Source organism: Hemitrygon akajei, chromosome 6 (assembly GCF_048418815.1).
Source record: "Hemitrygon akajei chromosome 6, sHemAka1.3, whole genome shotgun sequence".
NCBI classification, from domain to species: Eukaryota; Metazoa; Chordata; class Chondrichthyes; order Myliobatiformes; family Dasyatidae; genus Hemitrygon; species Hemitrygon akajei.
This window is the reverse complement of record NC_133129.1, coordinates 178585190-178600249: the sequence shown is the minus strand read 5'-3', so window position 1 is coordinate 178600249 and position 15060 is coordinate 178585190. Positions and strand designations below refer to the sequence as shown.

Sequence of the window (15060 nt, the reverse complement as noted above, 5' to 3'; positions counted from 1 at the left end):
AGGAAAGACTGATATAAGCAATTCTCCTGATCTCTGTCTTTTGGCTATTAGAATACGTTTGTGATATTGATTTAAACTTGGAATGAGCTATGCTCTGTTGTTTCATGGCAGAGACTCAGGGCGCAGAAATGAAAAACTTCACTTGATTAAAGTCAGAGAGAATTCAAGATTATTTCAGGGTGAGTCACTACTTTCAGAAGAGGAAAGTCAAGAAGTAAGCAGACTGCGGCAATAAATGTCTGAGCCTCACAACATTGACAGTGAATGTGCCAGTGTGGATTTCCAAGAAATAATCCATGGCTCAAAAACACTAATGACCAAGAATAGAAAAGCCTAAAAAAGTGGTGGCTGCAGCCCAGTCCATCCAATGAAAAGTCTTCCCCACCATTGAGCACATCTACAAGGAGCACTAACAGAAGAAAGCAGCATCTGTCAATCAAGGACCCCCATCACCCAGTGAATGCTCTCTTCTCACTACTGCCGTCAGGAAGGAGGTACTGAAGCATTAGGTCCCACACCACAAAGTTCAGGAACAGTTATTACCGTTCAACCATCACGCTCCTGAACCGGCATGGATAACTTCACTCACCTCAACTCTGAACTGATTCCACAATCTACGGACTCTATAGCTCATGTTCTCAGTATTTATTTATTTATTTATTGATTTTGTATTTGCAGTTTGTCCTTTGCACATTATTTATCAATCTTTGTGTGTAGTTTTTCTTTGATTCTGTTGTATTTCTTTGTTATACTGTGAATGCCTGCAAGGAAAATGAATCTCAGGGTAGGATATGGTGACATATATGTACTTCGATAATAAATTTACTTTGAACTTTGAAAAAAAACATATTGTTCTGTGACCATAAAAGCATCACTAGAGAAAGACAACATGGGGAATATTATGTATCCCATTATTATTACTCTCATAACATACCTGGTGAGGTCCCTCACAGGAGACTTCATGTTAAGCTTTATTTTGAATGGTTCTAGTCAATCTATTGGACCTCTTGGGAATTTTATAAGTGTAGCCTTGACTTTTGCCAATGTTATGACAAATGAGAGGCTTCTCCTCATTCCCTTGTATCATTAAAAGAAAGCACCACCTGGGGAAAGAGGCTTTATGCGTCTGTCTAACGTCCATGAACAGAATTCCCTCATGCTTGAACTCTGCACAAGGTTTAGGAGTTAATTGCAGTCTGCTAACTGAAGGTACTGTGATTGGTTGCTTGCACTCAACATGGAGACATAGAGAAGATGGTTACTTGTGGAAAATGAGAAGAGAATATGCATATATAATGTTTGTGAGATATGTGCTTAAAATTTCCCGTTTGTCTTTACATTTTCAGAACATAGAACTACAGGATTTCACACCACAAACTTAATTAATGGAACTCTTCAAACAATCATCTATATATTGCTCCTTGGTCTTAATCAACAAAATAGACTTCATAATTTGCAAATTGTCATTCTTCAAACAAATATATTCCCAGCCATTTTATGTTTTGCATTTATAAAGGATAACATTACACAGGATATATAGAAAATCATAGCACTTTAATGAGTGCCAAATAATCTTTTATTCACAGTGCCACCTTCTGCATGTAGACTCTGTGGCCACTTTATTAGGTGCACCTGCTCACTAATGCAAATATCTAATTAGCCAATCCTGTTGTAGTAATTCAATGCATAAAAGCATGCGTCCATGTTCAGGAGGTTCTGTTATTGTTCAGACCAAACATCAGAACGGGGAAGAAATGAGATCTAAGTGATGTTGACCATGGAATGATTGTTACTGCCATACCGGATGGATTGAGAATCTCAAAAATTGCTGATTTCTTGGGGTTTTCACACATGACTAGAGTCACTAGAATAGTGCAAAAAAAAAACCAAAAAAACATCCAGTGAGTGGCAGTTTTGAGGGCAATAATGCCTTGTTAATGAGAGGTCAGGGGAGAATGGCCAGGCTGGTTCAAGTTGACAGGAAGGTGACAGTAACTCAAATAAACATGCATTACAACAGTGGTATGCAGAAGAGCATTTCTGAATGAACAACACAACAAACTTTGAAGTGGATGGGCTACAGGGGCAAAAGGCAGCGGACGTGCACTCAGTGGCCATTTTATCAGGTAGCTAACAAAGCAGCCAGTGAGTGTATGTGACGAACATTTGGAGCACAAATATCCATGTCAATGAGATTGCAAAAATCCAAGCAATTTATTGCAAGATGTTTACGGTGGAAGAACCAGAGGGAAAGTGTTGTGGAGGGGGGGGGGGGTTGTGGGGAATGGGGTTGCTTTTAACCGACAGAGATGCTATAGTCTGGAATAAACCAACTGAATGTGCAATAGAAAGTGTTTTGATAAAGGGGATCTGAATATGTGTTTGAAAAGGGGTAAATAAATGCATTACTGTTGGGATAAGTAAAAGGAACATGATGCTTATTATTTCAAAATACAGACAAACAAGCGATGACAGAACAAATGACCTCTTTCTGTACTGTGCTGTATAGTACTTAGAGCATGGAATAGACTATCACAGGAACAGGCCCTTTGTCCCACAATGGTAAATTAGCAATTAACCAGCCAACTAAACTAATCTCTTATGCCTACACAATGTCCATATCCTTCTATGTTCCTAACATTCATTACCTATCTAAACATCTCTGAACAGTCCCTAATGTATCTGTCTCTGCCACCACCCCATATATAGATCTCTGTTTCTTTGAATATGTCCACTTGCCAGCTTTCACAGCTGCGCGGACCAACCATTGCTCCGAGAAGAAACTTTTTACACAGCCTGAAAACTGCGCAACACTTTAATAAAATATTATATAAAAGACAATTCCAGCTGCGCGGGCAACACAGGCGACGTGCGTCGGAGCATTTTAATACTGCGCGGGAAAGCAGCTTGGAGGGAACAGTGAAACTCAGTTACTGATAGTGCAGCATCCCCTCGGCATTCCCCTCCCAAATAAACCATGTTCGTTTTTATACTGCATTCTCCAACCCCTTTGATAATCCGTGTCGCAGTTCTTGTTTCAATTTTTCATCCTGTTAAAAATAACTTGGCCTTGGAAGCAGAACACAAGAATACATCAAGTGGCAATAAAAGTAGAAATAAGAACTCCATCAGCAAACTTGGTCTCAGCTTTGCCAAGAACACATATGATATGACGGTGGCAGTGTCGGAGACTAAGGAGAAGCTGTATGAGAGTGTTCAGTGGGAGAAATAGAATATATTAATCAAGAACCGGCCTGGATAACTTCACTCACTTCAACTCTGAGTAAGTCAGGGCCATTGCTAAGACAGCACGGCAGACTTGCCATGTCGTAAAGACCTTTGACAAACTTCTATAGATGCGCAGCGGGACGGATCCTGACTGCTTGCATCACAGCCTGGCATGGAAGCACCAACGCCCAAGCACAGAAAAACCTACAAAAAGTGTTGGATACAGCCCAATTCATCACAGGAAAAGCCCTCCCCACCATTGAGCCCCTTCACAAGGAAGACTGCCAGACCATCAGGTTCATATATAACCACATAACAATTACAGCACGGAAACAGGCCATCTCGGCCCTTCTAGTCCGTGCCGAACGCTTACTCTCACCTGGTCCCACCGACCTGCACTCAGCCCATAACCCTCCATTCCTTTCCTGTCCATATACCTATCCAATTTTACTTTAAATGACAATAACTGTTCAGTAACGGTTATAACCCTTCAACCATCAGGCTCCTGAACCGGCGTGGATAACTTCACTCACCTCAATACTGAACCGATTCCACAACCTCTGAACTCACTTTCAACGACTCTGCAGTATTATTTAGTTCTCAGTAAAATTATTTATTTTAATTATTAGCGCAGTTTGTCTTCTTTTGCTCCTTGGTTAAAAGTCAGTCTTTATTATTTATAGCTTTTCATAAATGTTATTGTATGTCCTTGTCTTCCCTTAAATGTTTGCAAGAAAATGAATCCCAGGGTTGTATATGGTGACATATATGTACTTTAATAATAAATTTACTTTGAACTTTGTTATACTACCTTGAAATGCATTCACAGGAGAATAAAAAACTACAATAGAACCAGGGGAAAACTACAGACGAAGACTGACAAATAACCAATGTGCAAAAGAAGGCAAACTGTGAAAATATAAAAAAGTAATTAATAATAATAAATTAGTAATACTGAGAACATGAGTAGTAGAATCCTTGAAGTTCAGTCCAAAACTGCGTTCAGTGACCATTTCAGTGATGGGGTGAGTGAAGTTATCCACACTGGTTCAGGAGCCTGATGGTTGAGGGGTAATAACTGTTCCTGAACCTGGTGGGGTGGCACCTCCTTCCCGATGGCAGCAGCGAGGAGAAAGAATGGCTCGGATGGTGAGGGTCCTTGATGATGGGTGCTGATTTCTATTGGTGACATATATGTACCTCGTTAATAAATTTATATTGACTTTCGAAGTCAGAATTGTATAAAGACGAATAACGCGGTTATGGTAGCGGTTAGTGCGACACTATGGTGCTCGGGGCGTTCCGGAGTTCAGGGTTCAATTTCTGTAAGAAATCTCTGTACGTCCTCACTGTGAAACGTGTGGTTCTCCCTCAGGCGCTCCGGTTTCTTCCCGCAGTCCAAATATGTATCGGATAGGTTAATCGGTCATTGTATATTGTCCCGTGATTAGGTTAGGGTTAACCGGATTTATCGGGGGTTGCTGGGGCGGCGTGGCTTGAAGGGCCAGAAGGGCCTAAAATAAAATAAAAATAACTTCCAAATTGAGGAAGGGTGAATAAAGTGGCTTTATTCCAGATTATGAGTTACCTATTAATACTGCATAAAATTAATTCTGGAGAACTGCTATCTAGAGGTGACAGGATCACATAATGGGAATAATATTTGAAACTCACTAATCCTACACTAATTTATAGTATGTGTATTGTAAATCAAAGCGCCATTTAGTTTGTGCATTGTCTACATGAGCAGTTCTGCTCAGATTGTCCTTGTGTCTGAAGAACCTCCCGCCCGTGACCTCATGTTCCAGTTCTACAAAGACTGCTTTCCAGGAGATCAGTACTTCTACTACCAGTAAGTGCATCAGACAATGGGACCAGGCTACAGAATGGAATCAAATCTTTGATTTTGATGACTTTATAATCCATTGTTGGTTACAGTGAACTCTAGCCTTCACGGGTGTAGTCAGAAGCATTCAGTTATGAGACAGTTCTCTGTTCCTCTCCCTTACGCAGTCAGACCCCACTGGCTCATTAGGCAGCATATACATCACTTTCCTTTGCACGACAAAATCCAGTTTCATCTCCAAGCATTGGGCGAGAAGGGAGCAAACTGATAAAATCATACATGGGGTTAAGCCGGAATGTCATTTTGCTCCATTCTGACAGGCATTGCCTTGCACGAGGCAAATCTTTGCAAAAGCCACATTGAAGGAAAATAATTTAGGAATGGTGGGTGACTCGCTCACTTAAACCTTCCCCGCATTACAGCAGGACTCCGCCAAGCCCCGCCTCGAAAGGAGGTTTGGGCATGGGGCTTGCAACCCCATTCCGTAAAAACCCAGAGCCATGAGAAGCTCCAAAGAGGGAGAGGAAGGATCTTCGAGGATGGGCTACACCTGGGGACGACTTTAAAGACTGGCTCGGGACAGAGGAGTTTGGCCAGCTGCTGTTGGCAGTGTATACTCCAACAGGGGCGATAGGCTTAAGAAGAAGGAGAAGACATTATAGTAGGGCAATTAATAATAGAAACTTAATGATGCAGTGCTTGGTTAGAAACACTGGTTAATATTCCAAAGTATTGTCATTAGATTACTGTTTTGGAAAGAAAAACGCCTCAAAGAGGTGCTGGGGAATGTAATTATAAGGCGTTAAAGGTTACCAGGAAACGGCCGGAGAATGAGCTTGAGGGGGATAAATCAGTCATGACGGAATGGCGGAGCAGATTCGATGGATCGAATGGCTCCTCTGTCTTACGGTCTTATAATGGTTGTTTGTCCTGAACCCCGGTGTTATGAAAGCAAGTTGTCAGCGACATTTTTCTTTTTATTTGAAATGAGACATAATGCAAGCACTTGCGGGTGATGGTGACAATCTTGAAGCTGGTAAGACCGTCCAGCAGTTGTGTAGGAACCCAACGAAGATCTCCAAATTTGGAGAGAAAATGAGGAGCTCGCAAAGCGCGCCAAGGCAAAGTGCCTTCAGGCTATGTCTCAACTTCGGGTAAATTCTCACCGCGCTTAATAAGATCAAAATAAAATTAGATTCCGCAAACTTGTACATTCTTCCCGCAAGAAAATGGCGGGAATAATATCGTGGTTTGGCGTTCAGCGACAAGTCAGGAGATAACCCCATATTGGAAGAAATTCTTTGGAGAGCTCGGGATAAGCGAAGACAAGATAATATTGTATCTGTTACTCCAGCCATTCACAAAATGTTCTCGAAAATTGTGGAAACAACTGGCTCTTTAAAGCAGTCTTTGACCAATCTCGGATACCTTTGCAGCGTCAATGCGTAAGGGCCTAACTTATCAAAGTTAGAAATCTCATTTCAACAATAAACCTGATCCGCCAGTAAGTCCCTTGACCTTACAACCAGGGAGTTCATGCTGCCCCATTAATATCCTTTGATTTTCAATTACACGGCTTTCAAAATTCTTTGAGTAAATAATCACGTAGGAGTTACAATAGGGGTTTTAAACCGAGGGGAAAACACCACCAGCTATCTTTTCTTCAGCGTCTCTTTATTCACCAATGATTTTGTTCTGCGCGGTATTATTTTAATCACAGAATGACTTCCCTGTAGAACAATGGAGTTTTAGGGTCCATGTTTTTCACAACGGTAGCCGGTAGATCAAACAGATCCGTTCGGGTAAATCGCGAACTTTTAAATGTTTATGATCCCTCAGTCCATATATTCGTATCTTTCTACAGAATTCGTTCTTGCACTGTTGAAATTAAGGGTAAGAAACACTGTGGAAATACTACTCTCTAATTTTGCACCTTCTTACTGCACGGCTCTGAAATTTGTTAGGCTTTAATAAAAAGAGCGGTTTTGGAATCAAAACGAACCCTCAAATAAAGGGCGCGCGCGCACGCACACACACACACACATACACATACACACAAAAATGCAGATTTTTTACAAAGTTTTGACCATAATCACGCCGTTGCAATGGTTTTAGTAAAAAAAAAACAAATCGTGATGTTTCGTCGCAGTTGGTTAAATTCCGCGGGCTATTCAATACAATCTCTCCACTGAATTAATGCATTGGTTCCTATCGAATATCCAAAATCCATTGCTACCCAACTAACATCGGTGGGCAATTGAGGCATGCAAAAACAGTGTCACAATTGTGTGCAGGTCGATGAATTAAGTGTCGCAGCTGGGACAATTTTGCAGTTAATTTGCAATTATTTTAAAAAGCCTCAACTTCAATTATTCCGACTTCTAATCGTGACAAACAAGATGGCGGTCTTGGATTGGTACTTGTTCTCTTCTCGCAGTTTTGAATAGTTCGCCAATTGCGATTACTTTATTAACTACCAAAATTCTTTAAGTCGTTACGGTTTATTTCTAATAAGTAATAAAATATCGGTGAAGCTATTTCAGAGTCCCGCGTCTATTCGAGTCCGTGCTGAGGTGAAAACAGGATGCGAATTTTCATTCTGCGCCATGTAAGGACGAGTTATCCTAAAATAAAGACGTAGAGTGTTTCTTTAGAGGAACTCGGTTTAAAATAAAACGAAAAGGCATTTAAAATGGCGAGATTACTCTTCTAGTAAATAGTGCATTTGGAAACATCCTTAAAGCGAGGCGGAAACTGAATGTCAAAGCTGAATATTCTGGGGCGGGTTTATTTGTGAAACTGCGGAAAGAGAACGAATATCGGAATCTTGTTTATTGTCAATCATAAGTCGGAATCATTAAAGCTAAGACTTTAAATAATTGCAACTAGAAAAGGACAATGCCCCCAAATTTCAGAGCAAAACAGGTTCCACTGCAAGAATAGTTTTAAAGCCAATATCCTTAATTAGTGAAAGCTGTTGGATCTTCTGTTCCAACAACATTTATTCAACGCTTGTCTCTTCAGGTGTAACTACCGATGTCTATTATCTGTGAAATCTTCGCTCTGAGCCAGTGCTGTGGCCGCGGAAATAACACCTGCGCCTTAAAGTTGCAACGTCTTGATTATTCGTAATTGGTGTATTAATTTGCCACATGTACCGAGATACTGCGGGTCGTTTTTTGTTCGCCTGTCATCCAGACAGTCCACTCCATACTGGAGGAAGAATAATAACAGAATGCAAAATGAAGTGTTACAGTTACCGCCGAAGCGCAAGGCAGGTAGACAAATAAAGAGGGAGGTTCATGTCCAGGTACATTGGGAGATCAAGAAAATCAGAATCGGGTTTTGCGGTAGCAGTAAGACATAAAATATACCATAAGTTACAATAAACAAATATATAAAATAATTAAATTAGTGCAAAAAGGGAGTTTAGCATTTAGGATCATTCTTTACAATGACTTGGTTTGATGGCGTTTGCAGGGTTTAATTTGTAAATGTGCGCAGTATTACTTGTAATGCGAATGCACAGAACGCTGTTGTATTGGTACAAGTTCCTTCTCGGAAAACCGTCGAACTGCGTTCAATATAATGTAGACCGAGCCTTTTTTTTGGTGTCCGAATTCAAATATAAAAGGAACGATGATTCTAAATAAATTGATAACAAGGGGGCTTCTCTCGAGAGTGGTTGTCTTCGCGTTTGTTATTCCCGCAGTCTTCATCTCCGCGCCGACAATGTGCAAGGCGCGGTGCGGGCTTCAGGACATGGGGACGTGCTCCAGATCGTGCCCAAGTTTACGCCGGACACCACCTTTTACCGAGTGGCAAAGAGAAGCCTCCGCCGCTCCACCGTTTTGTATAGAAGAAATGAACTGCCTGCGGCCAGCTCAACCACACTGGCTCACGGTCCAAAAAAAACCTTCACTTTCCAAAGCGGAAGTGGCGGAGAAAGTTGAGTATGACCCCTCGCCCCCAATTAACACAGACTTTCAATTATCTCGTCTGTTTTTTTAAGATAGCGCCAGATTCCCGATCTAATTAAAATTGTGCGCAGCATGTGTATGCGAGTGGTGTATGTGTTTTTAAAGAGTCCTTTTCGTTCATAAACTCGTCCGGAACTGCGGGCAAAGCTTCTTTCAGGGCCATTTGACTCATGATTCAATAAGGATGAAAATTGTGCGCTTCATTTTTCTGTGAGTTATCACAAACACGTCCCATTCGTGCAATCACACAGGTTATAATTTTTTTTCTACCCGGGTCAACAACAGAATCGAAAGCAATATTCGGGTTTCCCTGTAACACCCAACAAGCACGTCTACGCACGGAGTGGTTATTCGGACTTGCTGCGCGCCTCTAGTTTCGGGGTTAAGTCCACAGGCCAACAACAGATAAGCGCACCCGTTAATATTCCTGAGCACAGTTTCGGGCCGTTTTACCTGTCCTCGATCCAGTGATTCACTGATATCCACTGAGCAACCAGCTCCCCACACCGTCCCTCATTTTTTCTCGTAAATGTGGCAACGGAACAAAAAATATATATAAAGTAGTAGGGAAATTATTCCGATTCCCGAAATATGCACACGTGTCAAAAATTTAAATTTATGCCGAAGTTGATTTAAGAGGATCCTGCTTTTAAATGTCGTGAACGATTCGTTACTATGGGATATAGTTGTTTCGGATACAATCCTCCCAGGCCCAATTGCATTGGGACGAAATATAGAACAAATATCTAAAATGTGAAATATTTTGAAATGAATAGCGGATCTTCAATTCTCCGCAGCTGGTAGTCTGTGTCACTGTTTCTGGGGTTCGGTATATTACGAAACTAAATATACCTCAAATTTAAGGAGGTAAAACTACGGCGAACCCACCGACTAACAGTTGACAATATCGGCGGAATAGCACCAAATGATGACAGAGTTGAATTCGGTTGTCAAACACAATCCTTCATAGCCAGTAGTTTGTGTTGGCATTGTAAAATCTTAATGGGAGAATCCTTCGGAATTACGGGCTACATCATATTGTTCATTTATCACATTACGTTGGCGATAATAATCGATAGGTTGTTTTGTTTCGATCCGAAACGGGGGCGTTAATACAAATAAAGTCACTTTATCGTAGTTTAAAACATCCCCATCAAGCAACTAATGGGCCTAAACGAGGCGGGCTTCAACTTCAATGAGAAACGAGAATTCGAAAATTAACACAGGTAAACAAAACGTAACACAGATCCGGAGCTTGGAAGTCTGTTCCCAATTAACCCTTAAGATAAATCAGTCATTCTACAACCCAGTGTAACACGTGAACCCGCAACGTTATTGTCGCTCCTGTTGTAGTTTTCAGATTCCATAAAATGAAGCCTTATGGAATTCAGCTGAGTGAATCTTTGGTGTTTTTACATTTTTATTCCCCAGTCTGCCAGTAAATAGAAATTTACATAGACAACACACGTCTGTTTAGTGGCTGTATTTTATTTCACGAATTTCTTTATCTTGTCGGTATTTCGGAGGAATAACGGCAGCCTTTGACAGACCAGCACATTGGGAAATACCACAGAGGTTACAATGAAGCCCGTCTTTTTTTGAAAAGCAAAGCAACCCAAGCATTGACCTTCAAAGTTGCTCCGAGCAACAAGATTAGATTCTTTGTCCTTCCGGTTTTCGTTGGTCTCTCAATTTTGGGGGGTTGCCCTCAATACTTCCCCGCCCCCACCTTTAGTCCCGAACAAATTGCTTGATAACCAGGTCCCTTTTTAATTAAAAGGTCTTATCGGAGATGTCAAGAAGGGAATTGATTAGAATGTGCTGAAAAACCGCTGATCTTCCCCAGATTTTTGAGACCCTTGTTATTCAGGAAGGGAGCGCAGCTGGGTCCTGAGAGAGGGAGGCGTCCCGTTTCAACACCACTCGTTGGCCAGACTTGGCAGAAGGTATAATCTTCACACCAAGGTAACGTCTTTCCCACGGCCAGCTTTCCAGCCAGACAATGAACCTTGAGATGCTTTCCGTCAGATCTACGTCCGTGGCAGAATACGAAGGCCGCTCAGCCCACCTGGTACAGTCTGGGCGGGAACTTCCTCCCGCCCTTAGCAGTACAGCGTTCAGCGGCGACCTCATCAGCAACTCGGAGGGCTCACCGCTAGTCACAACAGCCTTCACCTCAAACAAAATGTTTCTTTCTAAAGCTTTTCCCAATTGGCCAATTCAAACGGTTTCAGAGTAAATAAAAGCAGAAAATACCGGGGATATTTCACAGGTGAGGCGGCACCTGCGAGTGTTTTCAATATTTTTCTATTTGTATTTCAGATTACCAGTGTCCGCAATTGCAGACTAAAGTTCATACATAAATGATTCAATTGCCAACACTTTACTCTGCAGTAACAGTGTTTCCTTGATCAGACATTCTGGTTGCCCGTTCACTTCATGCCTGTTGTTAAATGTCAGATGCTATTGAAAATCCTATTTATCTCGGAATAGTGAGGAGGAATTTAACACAACATTGTTATTTTTAAAACCACGAGTGGAACAATATGATCGCCTAGGTTTTTTTTAAAAATGAAACTTTTCCAAGGAAAAGTGAAATATAATAAACGAAATAATCAAACCATTCGCTAGAGGTCCGCTAAAGTAAATGTCAATGCAACGCATTTTATAAACTCCCGTGGAGAGGAATAAAAAGCCAACGTTTCGGATCAAGATACTCCATCCGGACTCAATGAAAGGTCTCGGCCCGAAATGTCGTCTCTTTATTTACCTCCATAGATGCTGCCTGACCTGGTGAATTCCTCCAGCATTTTGTGCGTCTGACTCTGGATTTCTAGCGTCTGCAGAATCCCTTTTGTGTTTATAAGCTTCGAGATGAGAATTATAAGTTTAAATTTAACTCGCTCAGCTCCCTTCCCACATCACAACTTTCACAACCGCGATATAACTTGCATCTCTTAAATAAACTCTGGTTATGGCGCCGCAACTTTCACCAATGTCCTCTCTGTACAAAACCTGAGTGGACCCCGCGTGGTAAAACTACTGTCTTCTTTTGTGGAGGGGACGGGGGTTATGGACGTTTTAAGATCGCGCGCCATTTCACCTTTATTTGGCCGCAGATTCCAATCACTTGGGTTCATGTCACGCACTGACCCCGTAAATTACTCTTTTAAAGCCAGGTTATATGACTCGTTTAAAACAAAATGAACTACGACCCATTGGCGGTAATGTTAGAGATTTGTGTGTCTTATAAATATCGAAAAGCGCTTAGTATTTCAGCTCAACCTCGGTACAGTCAGTTAAAGAAACAAGAAACAAGTTCCACTCCCACCACCCTCTTTCTCCCTCCGTTATTTGGAAACCCAAAATATCACGAGAATGAAATCAAAACAAACACAAGATAATTTGTACAAAACTGGCACAGTGGGAACGAGACGAGGAAAATTAATCTGCAACACGTTATGTTTCCTTCACTATGCATTTGATTTTGTACCGCATATTGCCAGGTCTCTAAAGGGGTCATTCATGAACCCTGGACCTAGTTTTCGCTCTTTGGAACAAACGCATCTATATCCAGGTGAGCGACAGCAGGGAGTTTGCAATAAGAGTTCTGTCAAATTTTCCGTGCGCGTTCAAGTAACTTGAGCTGCGCCTGACAATCGGAGAACCATTTAAATTGTGAATTAAAACGGGTTGGAAATCGGGAAAAGAAGAATGGAAAAGGTTAGGAGCACTCCGCAGATCAGGCGGCATCCGACTGTCTCCGGTATTATTTTTAGTTTAATTGGTTCTTTAACCGGATTGTGAAGTTTATGTCCGGAAATATTCCGGGACAAAGCAGGCACACCATTAGATATCAGATGAGAAACTTTGTTATTCTTTAAATAAAAGCGTTCAGATTTTGTTTTCGAACTTTGCCCGACATCTTCCGGCAAACTTCGCCCGACTTCAGTGGGGAAGAGCTCAGCCCAATGCCGACCTGGGAAAACGCTGTCGGGAAAGTCGGATTCGCGCTCTCACTTTGTTTCGCTCTGAACCCCCTCCTCTCCTCAACAGACGCCCACCCAACTTGCTCCTTTTCGATTCTTCGCGAGCTGACTTACTGCAAACTGAAGCTGCTCTGACGCGGCACAGCCCGCCGCCGGAGTAAACGCTCTTGGAGACTGGTTTCACGTCAGTTTTGTGACATTCACGTGAAGACAAAACCTATTTCTACAATTAAAATCGTCCTAACAATGCAGAATAGGAACCCTTTCTTGTTGACTGGCGTCCTTTTATTGTGAGTGTGCTGCTTGGCTAATAATCAAAACTTTTAAAAAATTGTTTCTGTTTATTATACCCCCTTACCTTGATTCCTGCTTGCTGTCTGCGTGTCAACGCAATGGTTAAGGTAGCCACCGTTGGTGAACATCCTCGCCTGGCTGGGTGGCGCTTGACTCGGAGCGGGGGCCCCGAACGCTCCGTAGCGACAAGCCCCGGCCGTGCCGGTGAACTGGCCGGAGAAGTGCACGGTAAATGCGCTAAGGCAGTGGTCATCGTGCGGTTCCGTGGAGCTCCAGCTCGGCTCCTGCTTGATGAAGGAAGGGTGTCCGATCGGAGCGCTATAAGAAGCGCCCGGGTGGAAGTCCAGCACGGGGGTCCACTGAGGCGCGCCGCTCCCCGGCATCGCGCAACTGCCGTTACCCGGAGTCAGCGTGGAGACCGCGGGTAGCAAAGAGTTCAGGTCTCGCACGTCGGAGCCCATGGTATCCACCGCCTCTTTAAACCAAGTCGAATCAATCGTTTATTTATTTTTCTCCCTCTTTCTTTAAATGAGCCAAATTTCTGTCCCCCCTCCCTCCAACAATCCCAGCACCAGCTGCTCGGTGTCCAGAAATTCCACACTCCTCAACAATGGAAGGGTTATTGTTTTGAGGCATACAGCGGCGTCACTGATGGGATGGCGAGGTATGGGTGTTGGAACACCAGCCACTCTACGGCCACATGTGTCGGATCGGATTGGAGACTCCCGGCCTGAAATACTGGAGGAGGTGGAGTCTGCAACTTCTGACTAGAGACCTCCTCCCTAGTTGAGTGGTAGAACACCCCCCACCAACTCCCCCTCCCTTCCTGAGCTGGTTTGGGCGAAGAGGATACATGTAAACGGAGAGGGGGAGAAAAGGAGGAAGGGTGGGGGTTGTAGGAGCGGCGGTGGTGGGGTGGGTGGGTGGGATTTAGCCCTAACATTGAATGAGTCGGCCATTCACGTCAGAAACGCCAAGTCGAATTCTATCAAAGTTGCCCCTTGATTTCTGAAGAGCTTCTTCCAGAAACGGAACCCGCGCATCAGACGAGTAAGTGGGCTTGCCCGTTCGGCCGCAAAACCTACTTAAACATTTCTTTTTGAACTGGAAGCGAGATGTATCAAATCGAAACCGGGCAGTTTATAATCTCTGCAAGAAGTTATGTCTTCGCATCAGGGTATTTGTTGGAGGTTTAAACCCTGTGGATGATATTCCAAAGAATAATTTATTTTAAAAGAAAAAGTCCTTTATCACTTAATTCACAATCCCAGTAACACCTCGGAGATGGGTTCTGGTGTCCCTGTCAGTTATGAAGCAGTGTGTTACAATTTGCTGTAAACTGAGTTAATTGCAAATCGTGACACATGGAGCTAAAACTTGACTAGAACATTGTCTAATCTTAGTCTGCACACGACGGGGTTATTGACCGGCGTGCTGGAAATTTGGAACGAGGGGCTGATGTAAAAATGAATGAATCATTAGCTTTATAGTGTGTGTATGTGTGTGTGTGTGAGAGAGAGAGAGAGAGAGAGAGAGAGAGAGAGAGAGAGAGAGAGAGAGAGAGAGAGAGAGAGCGGGGGGGGGGGGGGGGTGAGGAGAGAGAGAGAGAGAGATCTATGGAACAGGAGAGAGGCATCAGTTCCAAGTGACAGACCTCAATCCATTAAAGAAGCGGGCAGTGTATAAACGGCATTTAAAACGTTAATGAAGTCTCCACTGGCAG

General features: G+C 42.7%; 1 protein-coding gene across 4 annotated transcripts in view; it reads right to left on the bottom strand.

The window, feature by feature from the left end:
• LOC140729722 (Wilms tumor protein homolog) overlaps positions 1-14058 on the bottom strand; it is a 145418-nt gene extending 131360 nt beyond the window's left edge. For all 4 annotated transcript variants that reach the window (XM_073049833.1, XM_073049834.1, XM_073049835.1 and 1 more), the window contains exon 1: positions 13402-14058. In XM_073049833.1, the coding sequence (XP_072905934.1) occupies positions 13402-13798 (397 nt within the window). In that variant the 5' untranslated portion in view covers positions 13799-14058. The remainder of the gene's footprint in view (positions 1-13401) is intronic.
• Between the last annotated feature and the right edge of the window lie 1002 nt (positions 14059-15060).